The 21,396-nt window shown below is 43.3% G+C and overlaps 1 protein-coding gene across 10 annotated transcripts in view; it reads left to right on the forward strand.

Moving 5' to 3' along the window:
* The first annotated feature begins 2,219 nt into the window (after positions 1-2,219).
* Positions 2,220-21,396, forward strand: part of QKI (QKI, KH domain containing RNA binding) — a 161,185-nt gene continuing 142,008 nt past the window's right edge. For 7 of the 10 annotated variants that reach the window (XM_075862546.1, XM_075862544.1, XM_075862545.1 and 4 more), the window contains exon 1: positions 2,221-2,917. In XM_075862546.1, the coding sequence (XP_075718661.1) occupies positions 2,776-2,917 (142 nt within the window). In that variant the 5' untranslated portion in view covers positions 2,221-2,775. Of the gene's footprint in view, positions 2,918-21,396 lie in introns of all 10 variants that reach the window. The other 3 variants (XM_075862549.1, XM_075862552.1, XM_075862547.1) reach the window with 2 other exon arrangements.

Consider the following 21,396-nt stretch of genomic DNA (forward strand, 5'->3'; position numbering starts at 1 on the left):
TTTCACAAATAAATACTGAATTTATCAACCATTTTTTTTCACTAACATCAAGTACAATATGTCACGAGAAAACAATCGCAGAATCGCTTGGATAGGTAAAAGCGTTCCGGAGTTATTACCACATAAAGTAACACGTCAGGTTTGAAGCTTCTGAGGCCTGTATTTCAGTCCATTATCACACTAGGGCCACATGTGGGATATTTCTAAAAACTGCAGAATCTGGGCAATAAATATTGAGTTGCATTTCTCGGGTAAAACCTTCTGTGTTACAGAAAAAAATGTATTACAAATGAATTTCAGCAAAAAAAATAAAATTTGTAAATTTCACCTGTACTTTGCTTTAATTCCTGTGAAGCGCCTAAAGGGTTAAGAAACTTTTTGAATGCTGTTTTGAATACTTTGAGGGGTGCAGTTTTTAATATGGGGTGATTTATGGGGTCTATCTAGTACATAAGGCCCTCAAAGCCACTTCAGAACTGAACTGGCCCCTGTAAAAATAGCCTTTTGAAATTTTCTTGAAAATGTGAGAAATTGCTGCTAAAGTTCTAAGCCGTGTAACGTCCTAGAAAAATAAAATAATGTTCAAAAAACAATGCAAATATAAAGTAGACATATGGAATATGTAAAATAGTAACTATTTTGTGTGGTATTACTATCTGTTTTACAAGCAGATACATTTAAAATGAGAAAAATCATAATTTTTGCAAATGTTCTCAAAATTTTGGTGTTTTTCACAAATAAGCAATGAATTTATTGATCAAATTTTTCCACTAACATAAAGTACAATATGTCACGAGAAAACAATCTCAGAATCGCTTGGATAGGCAAAAGCATTCCAGTTATTAACACATAAATTGACACGTCAGATTTGAGAAAATGGGGCTGGTCATGAAGGTCAAAATGAGCTCGGTCTTGAAAGGGTTAAGGGTCCTTTTACACGTGAAGATAAATTTGTAAAAATGAGTGCCAATCGACGATATAGCGAGTCTTTAACGTTTGAAAGACATGAATTTATATGTAACAATGATCAGCTTTTCCCATGAATACGATCGATTTTGAGATTGCTTACATGTAGGGATATCCTGACGACAAATTATCATTTTTAGGCCATCACGAAACATGCAATCAACGACAAACAAGAAATTTCTTGCGGATCGTGCAATCGCTGCTCACGTTTACACTGGCCTATGATTGCGAACTGTAACTTGATATCATGATATTTCACACCATAACCAACCCGGGTAAAAGAGTCTATTCACATGTGCTTGATTTGTTGCAGACATTTCTGAGACTTGAAAATCCATTCCATAAATGTGAATGGGGTTGTTACTGAAGCATGAATGAATTTAGACAGTCAGATGAATGAGATACTTGCAGAAATTTCTGCAACAAATCTGCCATGTGTGAACATACCCTAAAGGAGCTTGTCCAACTGATCCGTTATTATTCAAAAATGTTAACGGAGCTAAAATACCAAGTAGGAGGTCCTATGGGCAGCCACAGCTCCCGTGGGCGTCAATGTTCATTATATGTCTAGACGTGGGTGTATAAATAACGTAGGTCACCATGGACATATGTAATAAAAGTCAATGAGGGTGTCATAGCGTCCAAGGTCTTCTGATAAAAGTTTAAAGTAACACAATATAAAGTAAAAAATACACAAAAGGAAACATAAAATGACAAGTAATGAATAATATTCCAAGACGATGTAGAAATAGTGGCCGGGACAGCCATTTATAAATCATAGAGCCGGGCAATAGGCTGTAGACCTTTAGCCTGCAGTGCTGCCCAGATCAGGCAGGGGCAGGACAGGGTGATCCTTCACCTACTTTACTCATCACATGGAGAACAGGGTGCTGCTCTTACTGTGCCTTGCCATCCTGCAGCATGCCAGGCAACCACACACTCTACATATTGGGCATGATGATTGACTAACGACCATTAGTAACGAGAGCCCAGCACCCCTTCCCCGCAGAGAGAACGCAAGGGAGAGCCCCTCCGTTGGGGCAGAATATGCCAGCCCGCACCAAGTGTATCCGAGCTCCATCACTCTGGGCACATGAGGGACGTGATTTATTCAGCTTGATGAGCAGAAGACTGGCGTGTGCCCCTCCTTCCCAGCCACAGTCACCACGGAGGGCTCCCCCTTCCTCCGTATGTGACTCCTCCTCGGCTCCCTCCTTCTCCTGTCCTCCTATCCTCTGCACTCTCCGCCCCGCCGCCTCTTCCTCTCTCTGTTGCCTCAACTGAAGCAAACTCCTATAGAGGAGAAGCGGCAGACACAGCGCAGCCTAAGAGCCGGCTATAGGGACGTATACGAACAGGGAAGAAAGAAAGAGAGGAGGCATTGTGCTGACTGGAAAGCGGGGAGAGGCGGGAGCTGAGCGGCAGGAGGAGGCGACGGTGGTAACCAGACAGCAGCCCGGCCACTGTGCTCCATAGCCCTGTTGAGAGGGAAGACCAGTGTCCTCCCATCTGTCCCTGTATATAGACTGAGGAGCGCGGGAGCCTGGGGAGACCGTACCACCACTTTCACCCGGAGGGGAGAGCTCCTGTCCCCCCTCGCACCCCCCGCTCTTAATGTGATCGCCGTTCATGTGTGTGGACACCCGGGGGCGGAATAAGGAAAGTGCGGCTCTTGGTCTGGGCTCTGTCGAAGTTTCGTTATTGTTCTGCTGCCGTGCTGGGGCTACAACCTCGCTCGTCCTCTCAACACGTCCAGGTTTCTGTCATCATTATTGTTATTAGTGTTCTATTCTCCTGAGATAGTGGATAATGGTGGGGGAAATGGAAACAAAGGAAAAACCCAAGCCGACCCCAGACTATCTGATGCAGCTAATGAACGACAAGAAGCTCATGAGCAGCCTGCCCAACTTCTGCGGGATATTTAACCACCTGGAGCGGCTCCTGGATGAAGGTACAGGACGGATATCCACATACACACGCACACAGGCATACACATGGCGTTTCTGCCTTACACTGCGTTTACTGACGCCTACTACTATTTACTGACACGAACTTCACCTACAAGTTGCAGCAGCTCCCCTAGCACAGGGAGCATAGTTCTAATAGTCAGGTCTGTGCTCCAATTCAGCGCTGCCTGGCATTAGATGGCTGGAAAGCCTGGCAGAGTTCGGTTTCCATCTGAGAGCCCTCCCCACCCATGCAGCGCCCCTGCCAATGTGCTGACCATGTGACCTGCTGGAATGTGGCTTTATCTGGTGCTTACCAAACTTGTGATGCAATGAAGAGAGGGGGCTGGGAATGCAATATACGGTGGCCTGTGTATATAGATGGCTGGCAGTACAATATATAGTGGCCTGTGTATATAGATGGCTGGGAGTACAATATACAGTGGCCTGTGTATATAGATGGCTGGGAGTACAATGTACAGTGGCCTGTGTATATAGATGGCTGGGAGTACAATATACAGTGGCCTGTGTATATAGATGGCTGGGAGTACAGTATACAGTGGCCTGTGTATATAGATGGCTGGCAGTACAATATACAGTGGCCTGTGTATATAGATGGCTGGGAGTACAATATATAGTGGCCTGTATATATAGGTGGCTGGGAGTACAGTGGCCTGTGTATATAGATGGCTGGCAGTACAATATACAGTGGCCTGTGTATATAGATGGCTGGGAGTACAATGTACAGTGGCCTGTGTATATAGATGGCTGGCAGTACAATATATAGTGGCCTGTGTATATAGATGGCTGGGAGTACAATATACAGTGGCCTGTGTATATAGATGGCTGGGAGTACAATGTACAGTGGCCTGTGTATATAGATGGCTGGGAGTACAGTATACAGTGGCCTGTGTATATAGATGGCTGGGAGTACAGTATACAGTGGCCTGTGTATATAGATGGCTGGGAGTACAGTATACAGTGGCCTGTGTATATAGATGGCTGGGAGTACAGTATACAGTGGCCTGTGTATATAGATGGCTGGGAGTACAGTATACAGTGGCCTGTGTATATAGATGGCTGGGAGTACAGTATACAGTGGCCTGTGTATATAGATGGCTGGGAGTACAGTATACAGTGGCCTGTGTATATAGATGGCTGGGAGTACAGTATACAGTGGCCTGTGTATATAGATGGCTGGGAGTACAATATAGGTGGCCTGTGTATATAGATGGCTGGGAGTACAATATACAGTGGCCTGTGTATATAGATGGCTGGCAGTACAATATACAGTGGCCTGTGTATATAGATGGCTGGGAGTACAATATATAGTGGCCTGTGTATATAGATGGCTGGGAGTACAGTATACAGTGGCCTGTGTATATAGATGGCTGGCAGTACAATATACAGTGGCCTGTGTATATAGATGGCTGGGAGTACAGTATACAGTGGCCTGTGTATATAGATGGCTGGGAGTAAAATATACAGTGGCCTGTGTATATAGATGGCTGGCAGTACAATATACAGTGGCCTGTGTTTATAGATCGCTGGGAGTACAGTATACAGTGGCCTGTGTATATAGATGGCTGGCAGTACAATATACAGTGGCCTGTGTATATAGATGGCTGGGAGTACAATATATAGTGGCCTGTGTATATAGATGGCTGGGAGTACAATATACAGTGGCCTGTGTATATAGATGGCTGGGAGTACAGTATACAGTGGCCTGTGTATATAGATGGCTGGCAGTACAATATACAGTGGCCTGTGTATATAGATGGCTGAGAGTACAGTATACAGTGGCCTGTGTATATAGATGGCTGGGAGTACAATATACAGTGGCCTGTGTATATAGATGGCTGGGAGTACAATATACAGTGGCCTGTGTATATAGATGGCTGGGAGTACAGTGGCCTGTGTATATAGATGGCTGGGAGTACAGTATACAGTGGCCTGTGTATATAGATGGCTGGGAGTACAGTATACAGTGGCCTGTGTATATAGATGGCTGGAAGTACAGTATACAGTGGCCTGTGTATATAGATGGCTGGAAGTACAGTATACAGTGGCCTGTGTATATAGATGGCTGGGAGTACAATATACAGTGGCCTGTGTATATAGATGGCTGGGAGTACAATATATAGCGGCCTGTGTATATAGGTGGCTGGGAGTACAGTGGCCTGTGTATATAGATGGCTGGGAGTACAATATACAGTGGCCTGTGTATATAGATGGCTGGGAGTACAATATACAGTGGCCTGTGTATATAGATGGCTGGGAGTACAATATACAGTGGCCTGTGTATATAGATGGCTGGGAGTACAATATACAGTGGCCTGTGTATATAGATGGCTGGGAGTACAGTATACAGTGGCCTGTGTATATAGATGGCTGGCAGTACAGTATACAGTGGCCTGTGTATATAGATGGCTGGCAGTACAGTATACAGTGGCCTGTGTATATAGATGGCTGGGAGTACAGTATACAGTGGCCTGTGTATATAGATGGCTGGGAGTACAATATATTGCGGCCTGTGTATATAGATGGCTGGGAGTACAGTATACAGTGGCCTGTGTATATAGATGGCTGGCAGTACAATATATAGTGGCCTGTGTATATAGATGGCTGGGAGTACAATATACAGTGGCCTGTGTATATAGATGGCTGGCAGTACAATATACAGTGGCCTGTGTATATAGATGGCTGGGAGTACAATATACAGTGGCCTGTGTATATAGATGGCTGGCAGTACAATATATAGTGGCCTGTGTATATAGATGGCTGGGAGTACAATATACAGTGGCCTGTGTATATAGATGGCTGGCAGTACAATATATAGTGGCCTGTGTATATAGATGGCTGGGAGTACAGTATACAGTGGCCTGTGTATATAGATGGCTGGGAGTACAGTATACAGTGGCCTGTGTATATAGATGGCTGGGAGTACAATATAGGTGGCCTGTGTATATAGATGGCTGGCAGTACAATATACAGTGGCCTGTGTATATAGATGGCTGGCAGTACAATATACAGTGGCCTGTGTATATAGATGGCTGGGAGGCCTGTAAATAGGGGGAGGGGAGGCTGCTCTAGTATTACATTGCAGGGCTATATCTATTTCCAGGATGAGCGCACTGTACCAGGAATCTCTTTAATCCAATATTATTTACAAATAACCCATGGCTGCGGGATTGTGCCCACATCTGAACCCCTCTAGATGCCTCAGCTGAGCCTGGATCTTAGTCCAGGCGCATTGCATTGCTAGCGAATGGGACGACAGGCTAACTATAGCTGTTCTTTGATTTGTCTGCTGTAACATCCGTTTGCTGCCCTTAGTTGGCACCAAAACATGTGGCAGCTCAGTAGTAATATATTTGTAAATATCCTTAGTGTTTGCTCTATTCTGTTGCATGTTTTCTGAGGTAGAGGACACGTTGTGGTCAGTATATGAACCTATAGAAATGGTAATGTCTGGGAGTGTAATTCTTGGATCTGTATTGATCTGGCAGCTGGAGAGAACAGAGGTTTTATTGTCTTGTCATTTTGTACACTCAGATGATCAGAGGTTCTTGTAGTCTATGTGAAGATACTGCTGGGTGACAATTGTAAATCTATGGCTGCGATGAGGCGCTTGCAGCCACACATTGATTCCATTTCACTAGTTGAAGGACTGTTCATTTCCAGTTTTATCCTCACACCTTCAACTGTTTAGATGTGATCATAAAAACAGTGGTGTCGTCAGGGGTTACAGCTGTCCACTGTGTGTCCCAGTAGATTTGAGGGTGCAAGTAGCAAAGTTCAGGGGGTCACTGGGTATGACTACAAGTATACAGAGATGTTCTATGGCCAGAACTTCAGGACAGAAGAACATAGAGGATGAGCGGACTAGAATTCCTTTACACAACACATTTCCATGGCACTAGCATCAGAATTCTGACTCCACTGAAGTCGCTCGCGTTCACGTGCAGCTGCTGCCCCTTTTCTTCTGAGCAGGGGGTGCTCACTTTGTAGTTTTTGCAGCTGTTGGTCAGACAAAAGTTAATGTGTAAATATTTGTTGGGCAAACATTGCAGTAGACCTTTCATTTCACTGCCCCATGGGCCCTGGCATAAAGGAGAGAGCCGTCTATTTGTTTTCTCTTAATTCTAAATGCTGTAAACTAAAAGCAGTTCCCTCCATGTGACTAGTGTTTTAGAAGGAAGTAGACACGGCCTGGGGAGGGATTCCTTTCTCCCTGTATGTGCAGAGATGATACCTCGCCAGGCTTTGTATTGAAGAGCCTATTGATTTATCACAGCAAATGTTGTGAGTAAACAGAACACATTGGACTGTAGCGTTAGTTAGGCCTGAACGTGGGCAGTGGACTCTGGTACACAGACAAACAAATGTGTGTGCTGCCTTGGAGGTGGCGGTGCCAGCAGTGGGCAGCTTGTGACAAAGCGTACAGTAAATCACATTGAAGTGTAAATATATCATGCCCTGCTTCCATACCTGGAGGCGGAGGCAAGTGGTAGTCACTGGGCCCATAGAACATCCCGAGTAATACAGCAGACACTTGGTGTCCTTTCTAGAACAAGACGCTCTAACTGCTTACAGCCAAGATCTATTTCAGGGTTTCAGATGTTCCCCTCGGGTTGAGTTAGTAGTTAGAACTTTTTGCCCTTGTGTCCCTCTTGAGTTTAGGCCATGGTTCAGGCTGGGCCCCAGCAGTCATTTCTAGCCTGGAGTGATAGTAGTTCTGGTATTTCTACAGTTTACTGCCTTGTTTTCCCCTCTCTAGCTCCTTGTCACTTGTTATCCTGTCTTGCTACTTTGCTATTCGTCTAGAAGAGTATGTACTTTTATAAAATTGGCGACTTGGTTCTAAAGTTAATTTGGATGTTGATAAAATATGGACTTCCCTCCAGTTTAGGATCAGCTGTTGCCTGTGGTTGGTGTAACCTGATGCCAGGCTCAGGCTGTTTAAAGGGCTTGGTTGCTCTTCCTGTTTTTGCACATTTGGCCGGTGTAGGCTGGAGGAATCTATGTGTAAAAGGAGGGGGGAACTTAAAACTTCCAGGAATGTGCAACAATAACACTGGAGGCCGGGGAAAAACCCTGCATGGAACTGAACTTTATAGGACAGCTTTGGGTTTTAAACCACTAAGGGGCGCCGGTACGTTCTCTAGCAGTTCACATGAATGCCATTTCTGTACTAAAAGACACTGACTGTAGTCTCACACAAAGACACATTATGCTGCTAAATTTTATTTTCCTGTGGTGATAAAGAGCGCCACAGACAGAACTCAAAGCTTATAACACTTGTGTGTGTGTGTGTATGTATATATATATTGACTGTGACTACTTCTAAATTGTTTAAATAACAAAAGAAAACCCCCTTAAATACTCGTAGTTCTGAATTGCCATTGAGTTTTCAGAGGCTCATTTCATCTTCGTATCAAAATGATAAAGTAAACAACAACCATCACCACCACACAGCCTTTCTCCTCCTGCCTTGTGAATCATTCAGGCCTGGAGAAGCTTCCTTGAACGGCTCACTCTGGAGAATTGATTTACCCACTTTTCTGTGTTTATAGCTTATATTTTGGGTGGCCCCTCACACTAAGCCCCACACATTTTTTTTCTTTAATGGCTCTTTACTGTTTCTGTCATGTGACCAGTCTGGTGTAGGCCCAGGCCAAAATCCAGATAAATTTCATATGACGCTTAAAAGTTTAGAAAGAGTTGCTAACGTTAGGCCTTGGTCACATGGTTATGATTTGCTAAAGCAAATCTGCTGTGAATATTTAAGAGAAAATTGCGTTTGTGCTGCGGATTCACGTGCTGATCGGCTCCATTGATGATCAGTGGCAATGTGCAGTTTTTTAGCACGGAATCCGTGAAAATAATAAACATGCTGCAAATTAGAAAATCCATGGCCCGATAATCATTCCGTGTGGATTTTTGTAAGCGCCCAATTCACATGCTTTGCTTGTGGAATTGCAGTGGATTCTGTCTGAATTTAGGAGAGGTGGAAAAGTAGTGATCATAGATGCAGACATTAGTCTGGGCTTCCTGTCACTAATCCTGATAAGAATCCCTATAGTCACACTCCTTGGTTTGCAGAATGCAGGAAACAAAGTAGGGAACGTTTTGTGTAGTGTTCATGAGTAGAGCCCTCCACATAGGAGTGAACACGGACTCTCTCCGCTATGTAACTGAACTGTGTGCTTAGAAGGCATTGTGTAACTTTGCAATTTTTATTCTCTTCTGTTAGGTGATTCAATCATTCTTTTGTTTGGGACATTGACCATTCGATTTTAGCGTTCTGAGCTGAATTTGAAGGTTTCATGGCTGATACCTTGATCTAATCATACAGATTCTATATTATGCCTGTCTCATAAAATCATTCGGTCCTGTTTGTGAAGTTGACCGTTTGCCTCAACCGTACATTAAACGGTTAAACATGAATGACAACATAAGTACATTTAACTCCTACAACACGGACATGGGTTATAGCAGAGGTGCCGTACTACAGTTTTAGTGGTCTGGATAACTAAGCCATGGGCACAGTGTGCCATTTAGGGCACGCCATCTTCTGGAATAAGCTGTGCATTAATGGTGAGGTGTTTTTTGGAATATTTCACGACAGCCATTTGTAATTTAGATTAATGTATTTCCACTGTCTCAAAACACCCACCAGAAAACATGTTGGAGCGATCTAGTCATGAGAGAATTGGCATTTTATGCAAAACTGATAGGAATGTATAAAGAAGAAAATCTGTCTCCCTGTGCCCCGCTTGCTCAGGAGAGAGCTCATAAAATAACAGGCTCTCTTATGCTAATGGCTCATTTGAGCTCATACTATGAGCTTCCCAGAGCTGCTTTCTTTAGTATATAGTAGCTTCCCACTGATAAGACGGGAGGATTGTATGGTGCAACCATAGCACCGGCAGGTATCACCTAGGAGCCTGGCTGGGCACTGCCACTTCTGTAGCAGCATGTGTTTGTGTGGGCTGGGTTTACACTCTACAGTGTCGTGTTTAATTTGATGAAATCCAACCATATCTAGAGATGTAAAGTGAAAAAAGTTTACCAAAAGTTTTGCTCACCTCATATCCTTCATTTTAAATTGCGTTTTTCCAATGCGTTTTGTAAAGCAATGTAGACATAAAAAATCCAGAAAGCTGTGGGTGCTCGTAAATCCTCCTGAACTTGATCCTGTGTCGACAGCAGGTTGTAGAAACAAAAATAGTGTGTAGAAAAGGCAGATCCAGCACTTAAATATAAAAAATTCGATTTTTATTGGGTCATTTAAAAAAAATTGGGATAAAACAATAATCCCGGGACCACGCTTACGCGTTTCAGACCACTGGGGTCCTTAATCATAGCTGTCACCAGATTTCGCAACCCCTATCTGCTATTGCAGCAGATCGGCGCTGCAATGTAGATTACAGTAACGTTTTTATTTTTAAAAAACGAGCATTTTTGGCCAGGTTATGACCATTTTCGTATTTATGCAAATGAGGCTCGCAAAAGTACAACTGGGCGTGTTGAAAAGTAAAAGTACAACTGGGCGTGTATTATGTGCGTACATCGGGGCGTGTTTACTACTTTTACTAGCTGGGCGTTCTGACGAGAAGTATCATCCACTTATCTTCAGAAATCCCAGCTTCTGGCAGTGCAGATCTGTGACGTCACTCACAGGTCCTGCATCGTGTCGGCACCAGAGGCTACAGTTGATTCTGCAGCAGCATCAGCATTTGCAGGTAAGTAGCTACATCGACTTACCTGCAAACGCCGATGCTGCTGCAGAATCAACTGTAGCCTCTGGTGCCGATGTGTCCTCGCTCGTCTGACACGATGCAGGACCTGGGGAGGTGACGTCACAGCGTGATCTCTGGAGAACACGGCTGTGTCTGCACTGCCAGAAGCTGGGCGTTCTGAAGAGAAGTGGATGATACTTCTATACACAACGCCCAGCTAGTAAAAGTACTAAACACGCCCCGATGTACGCACATAATACACGCCCAGTTGTACTTTTACTTTTCAACACGCCCACTTGGACTTTTGCAAGCCTCATTTGCATAAATACGAAAATGGTCATAACTTGGCCAAAAATGCTCGTTTTTTCAAAATAAAAACGTTACTGTAATCTACATTGCAGCACCGATCTGCTGCAATAGCAGATAGGGGTTGCAAAATCTGGTGACAGAGCCTCTTTAAGCTTGAATCTGGCTCTGCGTGGAGGAGAGAAGCATGGTCACAATACTCATGCTATGAACTGGTTTTGTTGCCTTTATAGAAAAAAAAAGTGTAGAGTTCAGTCATGATGCTGGTAACCCCATTGGGGGAGTCGGGATATGCACATATGACATAATTTGCTGGGTATGGTCAGACATCTGGGCATCTATGGTAGTACTTGACTTCAATGTCCATATATGGAGAGTGAAGTCAAGGACTTCTCCTGGAGTGGAAACACCGGCCACAGCGCGGAGGATTCCGCTTCAGAAGTCCCTGACGTCACTGTGTCCTTATATGGACAGTGAAGTCAGGGACTTCTCCTGGAGTGGATACTCCAGCCACAGTGCCAGGGATTCCGTTTCAGGAGTAGGGGACCGTGCCAGGAGAAGTCCCTGACGTGACTGTCCATATACTTCTCCTGTATTGGAATCCTTGACCACGGCTTCGGCAACGCTGTGGCAGGGGTTTAGGGATTCCGCTCCTACAGGGAGCAAAAAAAAAAATACCTCCTCCTCACATGCACTTCGGACTGTGAGGAGAAGAGGACGAACGAGTGGTAGAAGGCTTGGCCGTCACTCGGATCACATCCGAGTGGCAGCCGTGCTTTACACGGCCCCATAGGGCCCAAAATAGGGCATGTACCTTTTGGCGGCCCAAAAAAATCGGCCGTGTGGATAGCCGGGGTCTATTGTTCCTACTGCGGCCGTGTGACGGCCGGGAATCTGTTGTGTGAATAGTTCAATAATTTTATACATAGACAACATGCTAATGAATATATTCACAACGTATGTGTGCGCCTATTATAATGCAAATTATATATATATATATATCACTTTGACCATAGAATATATTGCCCTATATGACCGCTATATAAGGAAGCTGTAGTCCACATTGTGCAATGTTAATTTTAAGAGTGGATCCTAAAGAGAAAAAGTAGTGGCATCACGACTGCCATGAGTGAACAAGGCTGTACTAGGCTTTTGTATCCATATTGTGCCTTTGTTCATTATTAAAAGAGACAGCAGAGGAACAAGGAAGCTGAGTCGTCTTATCAGCTGTGAGCAAACATACAGGAAGGGGGTCTTTTCCTGCTCATGGCGTACTGTGTTTCCTAGTATTGTTTTCTTATAGATAGGTTGAAGCGTAAGGTATATGTATTGTTTTTACAACATCAAATCAGTTTTTTGTTTTTTTAATTGCTTCATATGGTGGCAATATTTAGATCTAAACATGTTGCTCTGTAGAATGTGCATTGTCAAACACAGAGGCTAGGTTTCTAACATACTCATTATGGGTTTTTTTCTGCCTTGTTTACAAAGCTGTAGATTTAACAAATCCTGTTTATTAGGGACTAAATGTCCTTGTTTCTAGTGTACAGTAGGGCACATTTTTAGCAATTCAGTTTAAACCGGTAGATATGCTGAAGAGAATGGCATGTCCTTTCTAATGCTTGTCTAGGTAGTTTGTGTTATTCTGGTTGTCTGATTTTTGGTTAGGCTTTATGAACACGGGTCCTTTCTAGTACAGAGGCATTATAGGGCACCCATAGAAGTGCATGGAGCCGTTACTGTATCTTCATATGACTGAGACACAATTCTCCATCAGATGTATGTATGGAGCTTTCTGCTGTATGCTTCTAGGGGAGAATAGCTTCATACATATGGCATCTGACAGACCATTGTACACTGGCACACTAAGTCCTATGCGGCTCCATAGTACGGGACTCTGTGTGCCACAATACAGCCTCTGTGCCACATGCATGAGGTCTTAGATGGTAGGACAGCTCAGACATTTAGTGCGTACATTATTGCCTTGGCAGTGATTAGTCGACAAACAAGCAAACACTTATTGTTGGCTGATGGGATCTTTTAGGCGGCCCAAAAAATTGGTGTTTTTCTGCAGCACATATTCCCATGTAAACAGGATGTGCTGCCCAACGAGATACAAAATGTTCGACTCCAAACGATCTTCCGTCCCCACAAACTTCATTCATTGCTCCATTTAAATGGAGCAAACGAGGGCCAATTGACATGCTGTATTGTCGATATGCACCCGTTTACCTGGCAGAAAATCTGGCCGTGATGAGCTGCCTTTAGTCCTCCTTCCCACACAGAATTTTTCTGGCAATTTAAACGGCATCAAAAAACGCTTTGTAAGGCATTTTTAGTAGCGCATTTCATTTGGTGTCATTTTGCATGTGCGTTTTTGAAATGACCCTACGCAAATCATGGGCCGTGCACACCACAACGGTCGTGTGCGTGCGCCCTTAAACTAAGAAAGAAGGAAGATATTGCAGGGGTGATAAAGCTGCCCACCGTTATTGGACCACAATGTTTCCAAACAGTCTCTCGATATCGGGAGGGCACGTGAATCCGATTTTACCTGCACAGTTCTATTCTTTCCCCTGGGGATAAGGTGTCTGCCTCCCTATCCTTATCCCAGCTAGCTGATTCCAGGGATTAGACTGCAGACCCACATGGGAAGTCTGTCAGGATATCCCGTATCTGCATTGTCAGGACCTCCACTATGATATCATGGAGCAGCTGTATGTAGAAGGGCCCAGACCGCCGGTTGCTTTTACTTTAACGATAAAATGTATACATAACACAGATTTACAATGCTTTACGGAGCTGTAACTGTCGTCATCACTTATCAAAACTGTCTAAGAGGAAAACTGGCCTTGTTCCTCATATAGCAGCCAATAAGAAATCCGCTGTCATTTCTAAACCTGTGATGACCTGTGGTCGCTCTGGGTGACCCGGTCTGTTTTGGTAAATGAGGCCCTGTGTGCTTTGTATCATTACAAGCCATGCTTAAAATACTTGGGCATTCACGTGTTTATTTGCTCGCTTACTGATTTGCTCATAGATTATAAGCTCTTGCGAGTTAGGGACCTTACTCTTAACTGTTTTGTCACTATGTAAAGTCTAAATTTGTCTGTACATGTTCCCTCAATTGTATAGTGTTGCAGAATATGTTGGCGCTATATAAATTAAAGATTATTATCTAGGTGGTGCACATTGGCAGTGTATTGCATAAGTGGTTCAGTGCATATATATATATATATATATATATATATATATATATTAGAATAAACATACTATTTCCTATTGTGATACTTTAAAAAGGACCTGTCACCTCTTGTGACATGTCTATTTTAGTAAAATAACAATTCTGGAGTATCTTTTCTTATAACTCTAGATTGTGCCATTCCTTTGTTATTCCTCCTAGAAATGTATGACTGAATTGACAACTGGTAACACCTAGTTATCAATATATTCATACATTTCTAGGAGGAATAACAGGGACGGCACAACGCTGAAAAATCTGAAGCCGATCGCCTCCAAACATCTGCCCATTGATTTCAATGGGAAATTCGGCTTTCTGTTTCGACAGGGTGTTTTTTTCCGCCTCATTTTCGATAAATGGCGTGTAAAAAGTCTGAAAATCAGGAGCTCTTTTCCCTTGAAAACAGCTCCATATTTTCAGACGTTTTTTGCTAAGCGTGTGAACATACCCTTATAAGAAAAGCTTCTCCAGAATGGGTAATTTATGGGGAATACAAGTATTTACATGTCAGGAGAGGTGACGGGTTCTCTTTAAAATAATAATAATTAACAGGTTGCATTGAACCAAGATAATTCAACAATTGTCAGTTTGTTTTATTTAGGCCGGGTTCACACAGAGTTTTTTGCAGGCGGAAAATCTGCCTCAAAATTCAGTTTGGAAGTATGAGGCAGATATTCCTCTGCCTGCACACCGATTTTTGCTGCGTTTTGCGCCTGCGGCCATTGAGCGCCACGGGCATAAAACGCAGCGAAATACGCTTTCTATGCCTCCCATTGATGGCAATGGGAGGTCAGAGGCGTAATTGCTCAAAGATAGGGCACGTCACTCCTTTCTCCCGCGAGCCGGTTTTACCACTCGTGGGAGAAAACCGCCTCCGCCCCCCCATTGAAATCAATGGGAGGCATTTTCGGCCGGTTTTTGTCAAGTTTTGCGGCGCGGTTTCCGCGTCAAAAAACTCTGTGTGAACATACCCATAGCCTGGTTTACATTTTACGTTTAGTGTCTGTACATGCAAATATCAATATTGTAAAATACATTTATTGAAAATAATTTGTCCGTGTAATGTTAATGGCAGAGTCAGTTTTTCAGTTGCCTCTGGTTCCGTCCACCCATGGGCAATCGTGAAGCTGAATGTGCATGCACAGATGCTGACCTCTGCTTCTCGGCTTTAGCAGGGCGTATTGATCTGTAGTTCTGTGATTCTCCCTTGCCGTCCTGCTTCTCCTGCTCTTCGTTTCTCAACAGATAGGAACAGGAGGAGAGCAGAGCCAATCTAACGCATAACCTCCTGTCCGTCTTCTCTGGAAAAATAATGAGCGAAACTGAATGCTGCACTTACATGAATTACCTTCGCGTTCAGCGCAGCGTTCCATGTACTTCCTAATAAAAAATATCTATATAATCCACTTACTTTTTCACTGAATTTACCAGTGCTGCCACTTTTTTCCTTTTTTTTTTAAATATAATTTGTTTTGGGTATTGGATCAGTATTCAAGGCCATGCACCCAGCCTTTCTTCAAAAATCACAGTGCTGCCTCCTTATTTTTTTATTTGTCTGTCTATCTCCAAAAAGCCAAGCAGATTTGATGTAAGTTTTGACCCCTTCCAGGCCGCCCACTGTCTTATGACAAAGAGCGCTCATTCTCTTGCAGTAGCTGTTTAACAGCTCCTGTACTTAGAGCAGCCTAGTGAATACAGCTGGGATTGGAGGAAACTCCGACCCCAGCTTTTTAACCACTTCATCGATGTGGTCCGTGACTGCGGCATGATTATAGGGGACTCCCCTCTTCCATCAGAGACTGGGGGGGGGAACCCTCTGCAGTCAGCCACAGGAACCTAGAAAGGACCACAGGGCTGTTTGTTTAGTAAGCCTGATGTTAGGGCACACTGTGTACTAACAGCAGCCTGTGACACGGTGTAATGTATTACCATATGGGAGTATGCTAATAAATTATAAGGACAAAATAAAGTTGTAAAAAGTTACCCCTTCATGGGATTAAAAAAAAATGGAAAAAAAATTATTAAAGAAATGTCCAAAAAAGGTCATTATTTAGCAAAAAATAGAATTTGTTGCCCATACATCACATAAAAACAATAAAACAATGCATATAATAATCCGGCAAATTAATTTAACAGCTTATTTAGCGTGAAATGTGAACGGGATAAAAATGCAAAACAAAAAAAAAGGTGAAAATAGCTTTATTTCTATATTCACATTGCAACAATAAATTACATAACTTACATAGTAATTGTTTTGTACCCCCAAACTGGCCGGAATTGTTTTTTTGACAGCATAAATCTAGGGCTCGTCAATGGAAAAAAAAAAAAAATGTTATGGCTTCTGAAGGCAAAAACCAAGGCATTTAGGTGGTCATTAAACTCTTCCCGACCGCCAGTTGTCGCTTGTCAGCAGGTGGTGCAGGTCCCTGTTCTGTTGGAGTCGCTGTAGAAAAGGCTAATTTCTTTAAACAGAAGCTTATAGCTCCTGAATTTATAGAAGCCTGTGGAATACAGCTGGAATCCTAAAAATATTTCTGACCTCAGCTATTTAACCCTTAAATAATTAAAGTGGACTCCCTTCTTGGACCACGTTACCGGAGACGCGATCGGACTGATACAAGATATAATGCTTCTGTATATAGTTGCTGAAGTCGGGGCTCTTTATATGAGTGATATTGTGTCCTTTGGTGTGAACGGCCTTGAAAATGAGACTGCCTGTAAGCGTGGAATGCAATGCTGCTACATGTGTATGGGGAGGTTATGAAGCCTATCCCTCATTTGTCCTTCTGCATTGTTTTTCTTCCTTCCCCAACAGTGTAATCTAGTCCTTGAATGTAACAATGTATTTTTGTCCATTGCATGCCCCCTCACTGACAGACGCTGGTGTCCTGCTAAATGCTGCCCCTCCCTGACCGCTACGGCTCGTCGAACTACGGAAGGCGTTTACACATTGCACAGATGAATGATCCTTTATATCACACTTGGTCAGGAAGAGTTTTCTATGTTTGGATAGTTTTATGTTCTTCAGTAGTAGTCGGACCTCGGTATCTTCACTATGACTTCTGAAATAGTGATATCCAGACACTGTGTATTTGAACCAGCTATAATGATGGTGTGTGGGCAGCGGTTATTATAGTAGGGGGTCTTTCTGCCCAAATGTAACTTGATCTAGAAGTACACACAAAGTGGTATGCTCTAAACTGGAATTACCTTTTAGGTTGTGTAGAGTTTGGTTGTGAAGCCCTTTGGCATCCACACTAATGGGAGAATTCTCACGCTTTCCACTTTAAGGGCAGTGGGTGATGGAGAGCTGGTATCTTGGTGTAGTCCAGTATTTCTTACATTTGGGCTTACCACACAGGAATGAGAAGAATAGATAATGATTATACACTGTAGAAATGTTCCTCTGGAGCTAGACTCAATAATGCAGTGGGATAAAGAAAACCAAACTTGATCTCAAGTTCTCACTTCTTCCACCCCCCCCCCCTAAAAAACAGAAAATAAACAAAACACCTAGGATTTAAAACCTGTGCATCACTGGCATTATACTCCTGCCAGAATGGACCAGAATCCTATTTAGTTGGTTTTTCATTTAACTCTAGTATTTTTAATCACACCTTACTATTCAAGCGAGACTTCTAGGGAACCGGAGGACTGAACCAGAGCTATGTAGATAATGGGGTGCATAAACCTACTTCCTATTGATTTACGGACTGTACACTTTCTATAACTATTCATGAGGAAAGTGGTTGGTTCCAAATGAGAGGTTTAATGCACAGTGTGGCTGCCTGATGGTGCTAAGTGTCTTCAGTGTAAAGGTAGCCTCGCCTCAGCCTCCGATTAACATAGGGTGAATAACAGAGCCATTTATCACCCAGGCAGCCCTGAAGAGTGTCAGCGAGAAGGCTGACTATGATGAATTGGAGGGGAATGGGCTAGGTGGCCAGTGTCCCACAGCTTAGGCCGGGTGGCAGCTGATATTTAGGTTAGACGCAGGGTAATTAAGTGAGGAGGATGAGCTGCAGTTGTCTGCATGCCTGAGTGGGAAAGACGCTAGTCCTTTTCCACTTCACAAATTTTAGTGACTTTAACAGATTTTACTGCCAGATGGACAGTAGGAGCATGTTACTATTTACAGATGTCACTAGGCTGCAGACGTAGAACGTCACCAAAGGTGCAATGTCTTCCACAGCTTCCCATACATGCTTGCTATTTGACTTCATTAATGAATCCTTTTTTTTCCCTCGTAGTCCTCGACCTCACTTTTTCCAATGTACAGAGATGTATATGATTAAGGCAGGGTTTACATGCTGTGATTCTGATCTCGTTATTACGTTAATGATTATTGCACATTCTGGCATTTTTTAATTAGGTGCAAATTATCTCTAATATTTATTGCAGTCTGACTTTGGAAGGCCATTCCTTCCTATACTGGAACTGAAGGAGACTCCTGTTTAGGCTCTATTCGTTGGAGGCTCAGTTATAAGCTTCTGTCACAGATTACAGCCAAAATGGCACGGCATGCAGCGCTATTTAGTCCGTTAAAAAAAAATGAATACCAATACAGAAACCCAGCCATACCCATTAAAGACAACTGGTTCCAGTGACCTCTTTATTTACGTTTTTCTTCTTCTTTTGAGGGGGGGGGGGTAAAAAAAAAATAGAAATAGCGACGCAGATGTGAACAGAGCCTTACACCGATCACCACAGGTTTGTCCGACTACAGAACTTTTTAATATGTCAGATTGATTTCCTTTATAATCAATTGAAAGAGATCATTGCGAGTCATCTACAAATATGGGTTAGGGCATGCTACGCTGTTTCTGTTATTCTCGGACAGATCTGAAACGGTGCCGCCAACGCGGATGTAATACGACCCTTATCTGCGAGGTTGCTGTTCAATTTAAGGCTTGACCTGCAGAATCATGGCGTGTGAAGTTTATGGTCATGACTGATTTAGTTCTTAGGAGGATTGACTTCTGTACCAAGGCCTAGTAGAATATTTCTTCAGCTTTCATTGACTCTCTGTTTGTAGGCATAGGCTTGCTAGAATCACACATGCAGTTTTAGGATATGAGAGCGGAAAAAACAGTCTTTCCTTTATACTTTTCATTCTTTTTGGATCCATTCCTGTGTTTGGCTGAAATCACACATGCAGTTTTTTTGAGCCAGATTGAGACTCATTGGGAGACATTTATTAAAACTGGTGTTTCATATCCCAGTCTTGAGAAACAAGCTGGGGTAAGATGCAACAAAGTTATTAGGAGGCGCACACCTCCCAATAATTTTGTTGCATCTTTGACTGTCCGCGCGCCACTGCATAACCTCTAGGAGCTGGGTAGATTTCCTCAATAAGGCTTCATGCACACGACCGTATTGGTGTGCACGGGCCGTGGTTTGTGGCTCAAATGGCAGCGGAGTGTCACCCGCGGCCGCCCGCAAATCATGGGCCGTGCACATTGCAGTGTGCATTCATTTCAACGAGCCTGGACCGTAAAATGTGGCCATAATAGGACATGTCCTATCTTTTTGTGGTCCAGGCTCCTGTGGAAACCCGTCGTGTCTATGGGCCCATTAAAATGAATTTCGGCCGCAAAAATACGTTTGTGTGCTTGGGGCCTGTTACGAATGCCTGTTCTGCAAAGCTCCACCCAGTTAAAAAAAAAGTATATTGAGTGGCATAAAAGGCCTAAAAGTCACAATTTTTGGGACTTTGGGGTCTTAGAAACATTGATAAATTCCACTATTTATGAGGACTTAAAGAGGCTCTGTCACCAGATTTTGCAACCCCTATCTGCTATTGCAGCAGATAGGCGCTGCAATGTAGATTACAGTAACGTTTTTATTTTTAAAAAACGAGCATTTTTGGCCAAGTTATGACCATTTTTGTAGTTATGCAAATGAGGCTTGCAAAAGTCCAAGTGGGTGTGTTTAAAAGTAAAAGTCCAAGTGGGCGTGTATTATGTGCGTACATCAGGGCGTTTTTAATACTTTTACTAGCTGGGCGCTCTGAAGAGAAGTAACATCCTCTTCTCTTCAGAACGCCCAGCTTGTGACAGTGCAGATCTGTGACGTCACTCACAGGTCCTGCATCGTGACGACCACATCGGCACCAGAGGCTACAGTTGATTCTGCAGCAGCATCAGCGTTTGCAGGTAAGTCGATCTTACCTGCAAACGCTGATGCTGCTGCAGAATCAACTGTAGCCTCTGCTGCCGATGTGGCCGTCACGATGCAGGACCTGTGAGTGACGTCACAGATCTGCACTGTCAGAAGCTGGGCGTTCTGAAGAGAAGAGGATGTTACTTCTCTTCAGAGCGCCCAGCTAGTAAAAGTATTAAAAACGCCCTGATGTACGCACATAATACACACCCACTTGGACTTTTGCAAGCCTCATTTGCATAACTACAAAAATGGTCATAACTTGGCCAAAAATGCTCGTTTTTTAAAAATAAAAACGTTACTGTAATCTACATTGCAGCGCCTATCTGCTGCAATAGCAGATAGGGGTTGCAAAATCTGGTGACAGAGCCTCTTTAACCCATAAATTACATCAATACACAGGAACTGCAAAAGCTGCGAGCCTTTAAGCATAACCATTCTTACGTTCAGTAAGAAAGGCATGTGCTCATATTTATTGTAAACTGGAGAATTCTGCTTGAATGGACCAAAGTAACCGCTTTTATATTCAAGGAAAATGAAACTTTTACACAACGTATATAGCGTTTCATAGTTCTACGTCTCCATAAAATGTACAGCTTATCTGCAGATATAATGCTTTACTGAATTGTTTTGATATCATGATTTATTCTCCATTTAGACAGAATACTAGATTCTAAATTCTGCTGGCTTCCTGTTAACATACAGTAGGGCATTGTGGGAGCTCAGATAACCCTTCAAACGCCACTCTTAGGTCACATGAATGCCTGCAGAGCTCAGATAAACTGCATGTAGATTCCAGAAAGAATGTTTACTTTCACTATCAGGGTATGTGCACACACACTAATTACGTCCGTAATTGACGGACGTATTTCGGCCGCAAGTCCCGGACCGAACACAGTACAGGGAGCCGGGCTCCTAGCATCATAGTTATGTACGATGCTAGAAGTCCCTGCCTCGCTGCAAGACAACTGTCTCGTACTGAAAACATGATTACAGTACGGGACAGTTGTCCTGCAGCGAGGCAGGGACT

This window comes from Rhinoderma darwinii, chromosome 4 (assembly GCF_050947455.1).
Source record: "Rhinoderma darwinii isolate aRhiDar2 chromosome 4, aRhiDar2.hap1, whole genome shotgun sequence".
Taxonomy (NCBI): Eukaryota; Metazoa; Chordata; class Amphibia; order Anura; family Rhinodermatidae; genus Rhinoderma; species Rhinoderma darwinii.